Source organism: Chionomys nivalis, chromosome 23 (genome assembly GCF_950005125.1).
Source record: "Chionomys nivalis chromosome 23, mChiNiv1.1, whole genome shotgun sequence".
NCBI classification, from domain to species: Eukaryota; Metazoa; Chordata; class Mammalia; order Rodentia; family Cricetidae; genus Chionomys; species Chionomys nivalis.
The window spans coordinates 2,582,712-2,595,180 of record NC_080108.1 but is presented as its reverse complement, the minus strand read 5'-3'; the positions used below and the strand labels follow the sequence as shown (position 1 = coordinate 2,595,180).

At 47.9% G+C, this 12,469-nt stretch overlaps 1 protein-coding gene across 1 annotated transcript in view; it reads left to right on the top strand.

Annotated features, from left to right (window-relative positions):
* Ints4 (integrator complex subunit 4) overlaps positions 1-11,773 on the top strand; it is a 60,834-nt gene extending 49,061 nt beyond the window's left edge. The window contains exons 19-23 of the mRNA XM_057756489.1: positions 1,036-1,095; positions 5,320-5,479; positions 5,724-5,867; positions 8,693-8,813; positions 11,389-11,773. Coding sequence (XP_057612472.1) covers positions 1,036-1,095; positions 5,320-5,479; positions 5,724-5,867; positions 8,693-8,813; positions 11,389-11,567 — 664 coding nt within the window. The 3' untranslated portion in view covers positions 11,568-11,773. The remainder of the gene's footprint in view (positions 1-1,035; positions 1,096-5,319; positions 5,480-5,723; positions 5,868-8,692; positions 8,814-11,388) is intronic.
* Positions 11,774-12,469: the final 696 nt, after the last annotated feature.

The window sequence follows — 12,469 nt, the reverse complement described above, 5'->3', positions numbered from 1 at the left end:
CACTGCAGGGACCACGCGAGGGTAAGGTGCAGCTGACAGTCACTGCAGGGACCACGCGAGGGTAAGGTGCAGCTGACAGTCACTGCAGGGACCACGCGAGGGTAAGGTGCAGCTGACAGTCACTGCAGGGATCACGTGAGGGTAAGGTGCAGCTGACAGTCACTGCAGGGATCACGTGAGGGTAAGGTGCAGCTGACAGTCACTGCAGGGATCACGTGAGGGTAAGGTGCAGCTGACAGTCACTGCAGGGATCACGTGAGGGTAAGGTGTAGCTGATAGTCACTGCAGGGATCACGTGAGGGTAATGTGTAGCTGATAGTCACTGCAGGGACCACGCGAGGGTAAGGTGCATGTTGTATGGAGAGAGGGCCTGCTTTGGTCCCACCTGGCTAGCTTACACCCGAAATAATCACACAGAAATTGTATTAATTAAACACTGCCTGGCCTATTAGTTCTAGCTTCCTATTGGTTAACTCTCACATCTTGATTCGACCCATTTGTAATAATCTGTATGTCACCATGAGGTCGTGGCTTACTGGGAAAGATTCAACATGTCTGACCTGGCAGCTCCATGGCGGCTCTCTCTCTGCCCTTCTTCTCAGCATTCAGTTCTGTCTACTCCACCTACCTAACTGCTGCCCTATCAAAAGGCCAAGGCAGTTTCTTTATTCAACCAATGAAAGCAACACATAGACAGGAGAACCTCCTACACCAGGTGCACACTGGACAGAACAGGTGTTCTCCTGAGGACACTGTAGATACAGTCCAGCTCTCTTAAGACGAATCATGAGGAAGATGTAGGGAAGTCAGCTGAGAGACGTGCAGTCTGCTTCTTTAACTTTCAGGAAGTCAGACCCATGCCTGACCTCTCTAGCCACAGACACAGCTCCCGGCCTTTTGTCTGTCAGAGAGACCATTGCCTTTCTTGCTATCTAGGAGCTCGTCCATCTTACAGTGCTCAGGTTTTGGGGTTCTTGTCCTCACTCCTTCATTCACGGAGCGACAGGCTTCTTACACTTTGCTTTTTTCCTGCAGAGTTGACCCCTTATTTGGAATGTGTGAAAAGTTTTTACAGGAAGTGGATTTTTTTCAGAGGTGAGTATTTTGTAACTCTTACGATGGTTTCTTCATCTTGTTTATGCAGAAAGTAACCTAACAGACGCCAAACGAGATCACGTCTTTTACGTCTGCTGAGCTGTCCGTCACCGGTTGTCAGTGTTTTCCTTGGTGGTGTATAAACTTTGTGAGTCTAGAGCTTCAGAATAATAAATAATAAAAACATCAGGGCCATTTGGATTCAGCCCTTAGCTGGCTACAGAAAACAAGTATGAATCTCTACAAACAACAACAAATTGTTATTTTAATTCCTTTTATATATTTTTTTAAATATTTATTTATTATGTATACAATATTCTTTCTGCATGTATGCCTACAGGCCAGAAGAGGGCACCAGACCTCATTACAGATGGTTGTGAGCCACCATGTGGATGCTGGGAATTGAATTCAGGACCTTTGGAAGAGCAGGCAATGCTCTTAACCACTGAGCCATCTCTCCAGCCCCTTCCTTTTATATTTTTGTTTGAGATAGGATCTCACTGTGTTGCCCGGACTGGTCTTGAATTATTGATCCTCCTGCCTCACCTCCTGAATGGTACGATTACTGATATGTACCAGTGTGCCTGGCATTGTTCTTTTGCCTTTTTGAGACAGGGTCTCATGTAGTCTGGGCAGTCCTTGAACTTGTTGTATGGCCAAAGCTGGCTTGAACTCCTGATCCTCCTGCCTGTACCTCCCAAGTGCTGGGATTATTGGCAGTTGTTCTTTAATTCCGTAGGTAAATAATAACAAGCCAGGTGTACTGACACATACCTTTAATGCCAGCATAGAGATTTGAGGCCAACTTGGTCAACATAGTTCCATGCTAGCCACTGCTGCATAGTGAGACCATGGAGAAATGGAGAGAGATGCAGAGAGATGCAGAGAGATGGAGAGAGAGAGAGAGAGAGAGAGAGAGAGAGAGAGAGAGAGAGAGAGAGAAGAAATAAGTAGGAGTTGGAGAAATGGTTAAGAGTAGTTACTGTTCTTTCAGTGAAATTGAGTTTGGTTCCCAGCACCCATACAGAGTGCCTCACAATTACCTATAACTCCAGCTCCAGGGCTTTGATGCCCTCTTCTGGCTGCTGCCAGCCCCTGCATTCACAGAAACATGCACACATAATTAAAAATACATGTGAATCTTCTAAAATAACAGAATGAATGTGTGGAATAAATGTGTCTCAAGATGTGCACCATAGGGCACGTCTGTAATCCCAGCTGATCTGGATGCTAAGGCAGAAGAATCTCTTGAGCCTATTGTTTCAAGACCAGTTTGGGCAAAATATTGATTGATTATGTGCATGCATGCTTGCGTGTGTGTGTGTGTGTGTGTGTGTGTGTGCACTCTCAAGCATAGGGGAACCAGGGGCTGATGTTAGGTGTGTGCCTCAGTCACTGTCCACCTTATTTTCTGCAACAGTCTCACACTGGATCTGGAGGGCGTTGGTTTTATCTAGGCCAGTGGCCAGCAAGCTCCAGGGAGCCTCCTGTCTTAACCTTCCCAACACTAGGGTTACAGGGGTCACTGCTGCTCCCTACCTTTTTACTTGAGTTCTGGGGGAGTGGAACCCAGGTTCTTGTCACTTTAAAATGTTTCTTGGGGGCTAGAGAGATGGCTCAGAGGTTAAGAGCACTGCCTGTTCTTCCAAAGGTCCTGAGTTCAATTCTAGCAACCACATGGTGACTCACAACCATCTGTAATGAGATCTGGTGCCCTCTTCTGGCCAAGCAGAACACTGTATACATAATAAATTTTAAAAAATACATCTTTAAACAAAGAAAGAAATTTAAAAAAAAATGTTTCCTTAGAGCCAGTCAAGCACTCAGGAGGCAGAGGCAGGCAGATCTCTATGATCAAGGCCAGCCTGGTCTACAGAGTGAATTTCAGAACAGCCAGGGCTACTCAGAGAAACCTTGACTCAGGGGGGAACGTTTTCTTAGAGTTTTGTAGGAAATAAATTGTTTAAAACATGCAGTAGGGCCGGGCGGTGGTGGCGCACGCCTTTAATCCCAGCACTCGGGAGGCAGAGGCAGGCGGATCTCTGTGAGTTCGAGACCAGCCTGGTCTACAAGAGCTGGTTCCAGGACGGGCTCCAAAACCACAGAGAAACCCTGTCTCGAAAAACCAAACAAAACAAAACAAAACAAAACAAAACAAAACAAAAAAAACATGCAGTAGGGCCGGGCGGTGGTGGCGCACGCCTTTAATCCCAGCACTTGGGAGGCAGAGGCAGGTGGATCTCTGTGAGTTCGAGGCCAGCCTGGTCTACAAAGGGAGTTCCAGGACAGGCTCCAAAGCTACAGAGAAACCCTGTCTCAAAAAAAAAAAAAAAACCAAAAAAAAAAACATGCAGTAGGGGCTGGAGAGATGGCTCAGAGGTTAAGAGCACTGGCTGCTCTTCCAGAGGTCCTGAGTTCAATTCCCAGCGACCACATGGTGGTTCACAGCCGTCTATGAGACCTGGTGCCCTCTTCTGGTGGGCAGGCATACATGCAGACAGAACATTGTATACATGATAAATAAATAATAATAAAAAGTGGGTATCAGGTCCATCTACTATGGTCTGGATCTACTCTTAAAACATGCAGTAGATGATCAGAGGGCTTGATGGAGTTAAAGTAGTGAGACTGAGCTTGTTTCATGTGAACAGTTGGGTTTTTCATGGCGGGGAGCGTAGTAGCCAGCAGGCAAGCATAGTGCTGGAGCTGTACCCTAGGTCTCGCATCTTAAGACACGATCACAAGATCTATAGCTCCAGTCCCAAGGGATCTGACACCTACTTCTGTCCTCAATGGACCAAATACACACATGGTACACAGATATACAAGCAGATAAAACACCCATACATGTAAAAAAAAATAATAAAATTTAAATATTAGAAAAAAAACAAATTTTTCCCCCTTTCACCATGTAACTGTGGCTGTTACAGAACACTGTGTATACCAGGCTGATCTCAAACACACAGATATCTGCCTGCTTCTGCCTCCTGAGTGGTAGGATTAAAGGTGTGTGCCATCATAATCTGTCAAAAATAAATTTTAACAAAGTTCTTTCACACTTGATGGAGGACACACTCTATAATCTCAACAGTTGAAAGACCAAGGCAGGAGGATTGCATTTCCCTGGGCTATAGTGAGACACTCTCTCAAACCACAGCAAAATCATAACAAACCCCCGGGGCTGGGATACAGTTCAGTGGGAGAGGCCCAGGGCTCAATCCCCAGTGCTACAAATGGATCAACAAAAAACTCAGCTGTTCCTCCTGCTTGTTAGTACGTTCCCCAGACTTAGAGTAGACCTGGCACTTGATGGAGCCTCCTGTAAAACATTTCCAATTAATTAACGAATCTGAGAAAAGAATGCTAATAGCGTAATGATTAAATACACTCATATAAAGCATTCAGGTACATGCCTGACACTCATGGTTATTCATTAACAGAGTCTCAAATTATAGCCCAGGCTGGCCTTGATCTCGCAATAATCCTCCTGCCTTGGCAGAATCCCCCAAATTCTGAGATTATAGACATTAACCACCATACCCAGTGAAACAGGCTCTTAAACAAAAAAACCAATTTTCTATGTGTGTCTGTGTGTGTACACTTTTTATATGTGCCAGATGTTGATGTAGAGTGTTTTTTAATGATTTATGATGTGTACAGTGTTCTATCTGCATGTATGCTGCAGGCCAGAAGAGGGCACCAGATCTCATTACAGATGGCTGTGAGCCACTATGTAGTTGCTGGGAATTGAACTCAGGACCTCTGGAAGAGCAGGCAGTGCTCTTAACCTCTGAGCCATCTCTCCAGCTCCGAGAGTGTTTCCATCAAACACTTTCCACCTTATTTACTGAAGCAGGGGCACTTACTAAACCTGGAGTTTGCCAGTGAGCTTGATCTGCTGGCCAACAAGCCCCGGGGATCCTCTTACTTCTGCCTTCCCAGTGCTGGGATACAGGCTCATGCTACTGCCCCCATCTTTGTTACAGATTCTGGGGGTTAGGTTTAGGTCCTCACGCCTGCAAGGCCAGGGTGTTATTGACTCAGCTGTGGCTCTTTGGCTGATCATGGTGGCCCGGCAGGCTGATCACTGTCCCTGTCAATTTCAGGCACGATCCTAAAGCTCCTCCCATTTCAGTCCTCTTTCTGCTTCAGGGCTGGCAGAAGTGTAGGCTTAGCTAGCCTGGTGAACGAGTGTGTGGTCAGTGCTTCTGTGTGTTCACACAGGTGCTTCGTTGCCGATTTGCCCCAACTTCATGACAGCTTTGTGGACAAACTTCTTGATATTATGCCCCGACTCATGGCGTCTAAACCTGTGGAAGTGATCAAAATTCTGCAGACAATGCTGCGGCAGAGCGCCTTCCTCCATCTCCCGCTCCCAGAGCAGGTCAGAGTCCACGTGCCCTCGCCCCATCTGTCCTCACTTACTTCAGTGAACTTCTGTGACCAGGGGAGCAGTGAGCTAGGGTCCTTCCTCTGATTACATGTATTCATAGGCGGAAGATGGGGATGCTATGGCACGTGTGCATGTGTGGGTCTGAGGATCAAACTCGGGTACCACCGTGGTAGCAGGGACCACCCCTCTAAGCTTTCTCACTGGCCTGAAAATCGGCATATTTTCTTGTTTACAGATCCACAAAGCCTCGGCCACCATCATCGAGCCCGCAGGCGAGTCAGACAACCCTTTGCGGTTTACATCTGGGTTGGTGGTAGCCTTGGATGTGGACGCAACCCTGGAACATGTACAAGACCCTCAGAACACTGTTAAGGTCCAGGTGTGTTGGGTGTGGGCTCCATGGTGTTTACACTGACACTGTGTTGAAGCCTTTAACTTTGGTTCTTTTGTCATCTATTTGAGGGACCAAGACTGAAAAGGGACAAAAAGAGGTGCCATGGCAGGAGTCAACTCTGCTCTTGAGCAAATTAAATTCTAAACCTCAGATTCTACATCTGAAAATAGGAATAGCAGGCATTAGCATGGAATGTATATAATGCCCTCAGAATCCAGGAAGGTTTTATTTACTAAGGATCTGTATAATGCAGACTTTAGATTTAATCCCTTCTACACACACACACACACACACTCACACACACACGCTGAATGTATCAGTTGTAATAAACAAGTTCTATTGGTTGGTCAGGTGGCAGACAAAACTCATAGATGGGAAGAAATGATCAGGAGAACACATTTTTCCAGCGTTAGATAAGCTAGAATCACATGAGAGATGGGGTAAAACCGAGCCCGCAATCCCAGCTTCCTCCACCTCTCCGTCCTTCCTGCCGTCCATCTGTGCATTTCGTGCTTGCTTCAGTGCCGTGCTAAGTGCGGAGGTTGTGGATAGGGCTGTGTGGTGCGCTCAGTTTCACTGGGAGCCGGATCGAGGGGCCGGCAGTTAGAAGTGGAGGTCGATGCTTCAGCAGGCACGGTGAAGCTTACTGTGCTGAAGGTGCTGACGCGGGTACCGCCTGAAAGAGGACCGGCAGAGGGTGAGGAAAAGCAGAGTGAGCCCTTGGCGGTGCAGGTCATGAGAGGAGGAGAGGGCCGTCTGAGTTACTGTATTTTAGGCACTGCAAGAGGAAATACATTTTTCAGTTGTTCTGAAATTCAGAATATAATTCGTGCTGGCCATTTTCTTCCTCACCTGCTTGGGCCACAGGTTTTAAACTCTCGAGGGAATGTTTCCGGCAGCTGTTAGACCGCAGAGTCCAGACTTTGGCAGAGAACTTGGTTCTGTTGCTTTGTCCCACTCCTTTCTTCTTCCTCACCCCCACCCACTTTTACTACAGAATCTCTAGACCAGGCTGACCTCCAATTTATCTAAGAATGACCTTGACCTTCCCATCCTCCCATCTCTGCTCACGAGGGCAGTATTGTGGGCATATGCTGTTTGGGGTCATGTATGAAATGATAATTCATATAAAATAGGCAAGCATTCCACCAGCTGAGCCTCATCTGTGGTCCCTTCCCTTTTAGAAGTCATTTTTTGGTTATTTCAGACATGGATGCATTGCCCTATTCCAGTTCCTCCTAGACACTTACTCCATTGTCCTCCCAACTTCTCCTCTTCTTTTAAGTTAACCCGCTGAGCTGTTAAAGATGACGGAGTTCTGGAAACTAGGGCCCTACAGCTTTCTTCTGCCCTAGGATGGGGCCGCAGAGCCTAGAAGCAGAGTAGAGAGAAACAGCTTGTAATTATCTTCGCTGTGACCAAATACCTGAGAAAAGCAACTTGAGATGGAAGGAGTTGATTTAGCTCGTGGTTTCGAAGGTTTCAGTCTGCAGTTGCCTGGCTCCATCCCTGTGGCCTCAGGTGAGGCTACAGTGTCATAGCAGAGAGTACACAGAGGACCAAGCTGTTCAGCTCCTGGAATGGAGGAAGCTGGGACGGAGGAGGGGCTGGGGACATGACAGGCTCTGCCTCGCCCCAGAATACATGAAATTACAAATCTCTCAGGGATTTGAGCCCTTAGTTAGGTCAGAGTCCTAATGATTCAGTCATTTCCCCAAAACCCTGCTTCTGAACACTACTTTACGGACTAAGCTTTCAGTATACAAGTTTAAGGCTCGTGTAGGCTACGGAACAAGACTGGATCTCAAAACAGTCACAAAGATGGCTTAGTGAGACGGCGGTGGTGGCGCACGCCTTTAATCCCAGCACTCGGGAGGCAGAGGCAGACGGATCTCTGTGAGTTCGAGGCCAGCCTGGTCTACAGGAGCTAGTTCCAGGACAGGAACCAAAAGCTACAGAGAAACCCTGTCTCGAAAATCCAAAAAAAAGAAAAAAAAAATATCTCGGTATAGTCACACATTCCTGCATGCTGCCCAGGGGGTGGAGGAAATGCCTTCAAAACGAGGTGGAGGGCGTTCCAGTCTCCGCAGTATCCCTCCCCCCATACCCAAACACAGCAGAGAGAGGGAGAGAAAAATAAACATAGACCTGTCAGTCCTTGGGAGGGCCCAAGATGCTCAGACAGATGAAAGATTTGAGCCAGCAGATAAGACACAAACTTCCCTGGATTTCGGGGTTGAAAGGATGATCCGGGTTCTCTCTGTGTGCACAGAGCTGGTCCAGTCCGTCCTCCTGTCTGCTTGTCCCTGTGTCCTGTAATAGACTCTGCACAGGCAGCTGGGGCCTCAAGCTATTGAGGGAAGAATTCTCTGTCCCTTGGAGAGATGTGAAGATTTGGCTAAGGATGCAAACAGACCCCCTCTTTCTTTGAGTGCTCTCTGGGGACTGCTTCAGAGCCGAGGAGGGAAGTCCTTCCAGTGCTGCGACATTGTTCCTCTTTAAGAAATATTTGCTGCACACTGGTTCTAGTATTGCCTACCACCACCACCACCACCACCCTATTTTTTTTTGTCAAATTTTTGAGACAGGGCTTCACTGTGCTGCCCTGGCTGTCCTGGAGTTCACTCCATAGACCAGGCTGGCCTCGCCTCTGCCTCCCGAGTGCGCCACCACTGCCCGACATGCCTTGTTCCCAATTGAGAAGCAGATTTTTATGATGGCTAGGGTCACCTTTCTACTGCTGACTTGGGGTTCACGTCTATTTTCTTGGCTCATGTGTCTTCTGTGATCCCATTTCTGTAATGCTTTAGGTCTTGTACCCCGATGGCCAGGCTCAGATGATCCACCCGAAGCCAGCAGACTTTCGGAACCCTGGCCCTGGCCGGCACCGTCTCATCACTCAGGTGTACCTCTCCCACACTGCCTGGACAGGTGAGTTAGCGGGCTGGGGGCGCGGAAGCGTCTCCCCACTAATCTCACTATCTGTTTAGAGTGTCACTGTGCAGCCCTGCCTGACCCAGAATTCTGTGTAGACCAAGCTGGCCTCCAGCTCTGCCTCCCAAGTACTGGGATTAAAGGCATGTGCCGGCCAGGCATGGAGGCAGAGGTAGGCGGATCTCAGTGAGTTCGAGGCCAGCCTGTTCTACAGAGTGAGTTCCAGGACAGCGAGAGCTACAGAGAAACCCTGTCCTGGGGGCTACCCTGAGCGAACTGGATATCTGTTACGGAAGCATGTCATAAGCTCAAACATTAATGTGTTTGGACTGATTTGCTGTTTGCACGAGGAACAAGGCTCCATTAGAAGACATGGGGGGCTGTAGAGCCGAGTCTCGTGGGGATAGACTGGGCTGCACACGAGGAGACTAACTTTCCTGCTCTGACTAATGCAGGAAGTGGAGTCCATAGCTGCTTTGGAGGTCAGGATGCCACCTTGTAGAGAGCTAGGTCTCAGTGTCGGGGGTTCAGATCCTCCTTTACTGTGAGATTCTGTTGACCTTACTTGTAGAGAGCTAGGTCTCAGTGTCGGGGGTTCAGATCCTCCTTTACTGTGAGATTCTGTCGACCTTACTTGTAGAGAGCTAGGTCTCAGTGTTGGGGGTTCAGATCCTCCTTTACTGTGAGATTCTGTTGACCTTACTTGTAGAGAGCTAGGTCTCAGTGTTGGGGGTTCAGATCCTCCTTTACTGTGAGATTCTGTCGACCTTACTTGTAGAGAGCTAGGTCTCAGTGTTGGGGGTTCAGATCCTCCTTTACTCTGTGATTCTGTCGACCTTACTTGTAGAGAGCTAGGTCTCAGTGTTGGGGGTTCAGATCCTCCTTTACTCTGTGATTCTGTCGACCTTACTTGACTTCTCCTTTTCTTTAGGAATGGAACCATTCTTCTAGGAAAAACGGATACATTGTAGGGCTTGTCTCGGGTGACTTTCATTTCTCCTCTCCACCATTGCCTCCCTTTTTCTCTCTTCTTCCTTCTCGGTGGCATTGGCTTGAATTGCCATTCCTATCAGAAGCTGATAAGGGAAGGCAAAATGGCTCTCTGCCCTCCCGACTTGCCCAGGATTTGGGTCCTTGAAGTGCTGTGGTGCTGTCTGAGATAGACTAGGAGTCGTGATGACAGAGCTGATGCTGAGCTTGCCCTGGCTGCACCACGAGTGAGAGATGGTTCTGGAAGTCTGGGATTGGCATAGTGCTTATGTCATGACCACACTCATGACTGAAAGGCCCTGTGGTGTGGGTGTGTACACTGCATGGCTGGAGCTGAGGCTGCACTTAGTACTCCTGCTGAACTCAATGGGCCCAGGAGGAGAGCAATGTAGTCTTTGTTCTGACCCCGAGAGACCAGAAACAGAGTTGGAGAGGCATTCGGAGTCCTGGAGCCTTTGTCTTGGTTGATTGTGAACCATCCAGCTCATTCTTACCCTCCGAACTTTTAGCCGGAAGCTGATCTTTAACCCTTACACCAAAGTAGGGCGCATGCAAATTGATTGTGTTCTGTGCCTTGCAGTTGCCAGTAGGTCCTTCTGAATGTCTCTCCCTCTCCTTTGTGGAAGCCATGTGGTTAGCAAAAGACCAAACTCAGCTCAGTTGCTCACAGGGTGGATCTGAGCAGCCACTTAGAGCTATCTGAGCTCCTGACTTTTTTCAAGATCGTGACTCTTTTTTTCATGGCGTGGCAAGAAAAGAAGTCCTGGGGTTTTGTGCTTGGCACAGAGTGGGTTTCTGTTCCAAAGCCTCCCTGCCTTCTTCCCTCAGTGCGTTCAAGCTCAATTAGAGCATGTCCTGTACTCCATGCCACTCAGCCGAAACAGCCAATGACTCACGAGGGGTTTGTTTACTCTCAGGAGGCCTGCCACAGACAGGCGGCGGATCTGCAGTGTAGTGTATGAAAGAATCAAAAGGACTCTGCTATTTTAAATCCTGGAAACAGGTTCCTTTCCACTGGTAACAAATTTCCTGCCAGAACTGTTTTCTACCTTGAAACTTTCCTTTCCACTAGAAAAGGCAAGTCCAAGATGCACACAGACCACAGTCACAACACCGACTGCGTATCTAGCTTGAGAAAGGCCACAGTACTGTGGCCTCCTGCAGATTTCTCTCTGGTGCTCTCAGTAGCTGTGGCTCTGAGTTGCAGAAGCTAACATGGAGGCAGTGGCATTACATCTGCAGCCTCAGGGCCAGCCTCAAGTGATTCAGCTAGAAAACTGGTTTTGTGTTTGAGGATAAAGAGGGATGCAGACATAGGAAAAGCCCGTCTTTTGCTTTTTGAGATGGCATCTCACTGTGTAGCTCTGGTTGTCCTGTAACTCACTATGTTGACTAGGCTGACCTTAAACTCACAGAGAGATTTGCTTGCCTCTGCCTCCAGGGTGCTGAGATTAAAGGTGTGGGCCACCTCCATTTGATGTGCTCCTCCCCCAGCCGTGCAGCTGGCTTTGATGGCCCTTCATTTGAATTCCTAGAAGTTACCAAGTGGTGGAGGATTTCTTGTTTTGTTTTTGTTTTCCAGAGCCATGCCAAGTGGAAGTGCGGCTGCTGCTGGCCTACAGCTCTGGTGCACGCATCCCAAAATCTCCACGGATGGAGGGTGGCGAGATGCCACCACAGGTGGAGACCAGCACTGAGGGCACCATCCCGTTCAGTAAGCCCGTGAAAGTTTACATAATGCCCAAGCCTGCAAGACGCTGACCCCAACCAGTTTACACAGCCATGGCCTAGAAGCCCTTTCTAGATACCCGTGTGCAGAAGCCTGGTGCGTCACCTGGAAGAGAGTGGGCATGAAGAAAATGCCAGCCTTACAATTCCTTTCAGCATCGTACACAGGGTCAATCATTTTTACATTAATAGCAGAAATATTCTGGTTGATCTCTTCCGTTCCCATAATAAAGTTGAGAAAACACCTAGCTGTTCTAGTTTCTAGTCTTAAAAAGAAGCCCATATGGGCTGGAGAGATGGCTCAGCGGTTAAGAGCACTGACTGCTCTTGCAGAAGACCTGGGTTCGATTCCCAGCACCCACATGGCAGCTCACAACTGTCTGAAAATACAGTTCCACAAGATCTGACACCTTCACATCAATGCACATAAAATGAAGTTAAATAAATCATTAAAAATTATTTAAAAAAAAAAAAAAAAAAAAAAAAAAAAAAGAAGCCCATAGCAGTAATAACACATGTTAATTCTGAAATGTAAGACATACGGTCTGATTTTCCAGGCATTTCCAACTCCTGGTTATTCAAACCATAGTCTTGTTTCTTGAAGTAACAATTTCTTTGCCAGAGTCAACTCCAAAGCCATTTAACAGCTGTGTATCACCACTGAAAGGTTCTGAAGGGCCTTGGACATCTGTGCAGGCCGTGGATGGGCGAAGAAGGACAGAATAGCAGGGCAGTAAGTCATTTCCATCCTGGATGAAGTCTCGATCTTGCCTGCATTGCCCTAGGAACCCCTTCGCCTTTAATAAAGGCATGAGGGCCATATTTGGGGAAAGCAGGCCGTGCTGCGGGAAGAAAGGAAGTCCTGTCTGACAGCACCTCTGCTGCACTGGAGCTGCAGGAAAGTCCAGGTGAGGTGGACTAAGTCGGTGCTGCAG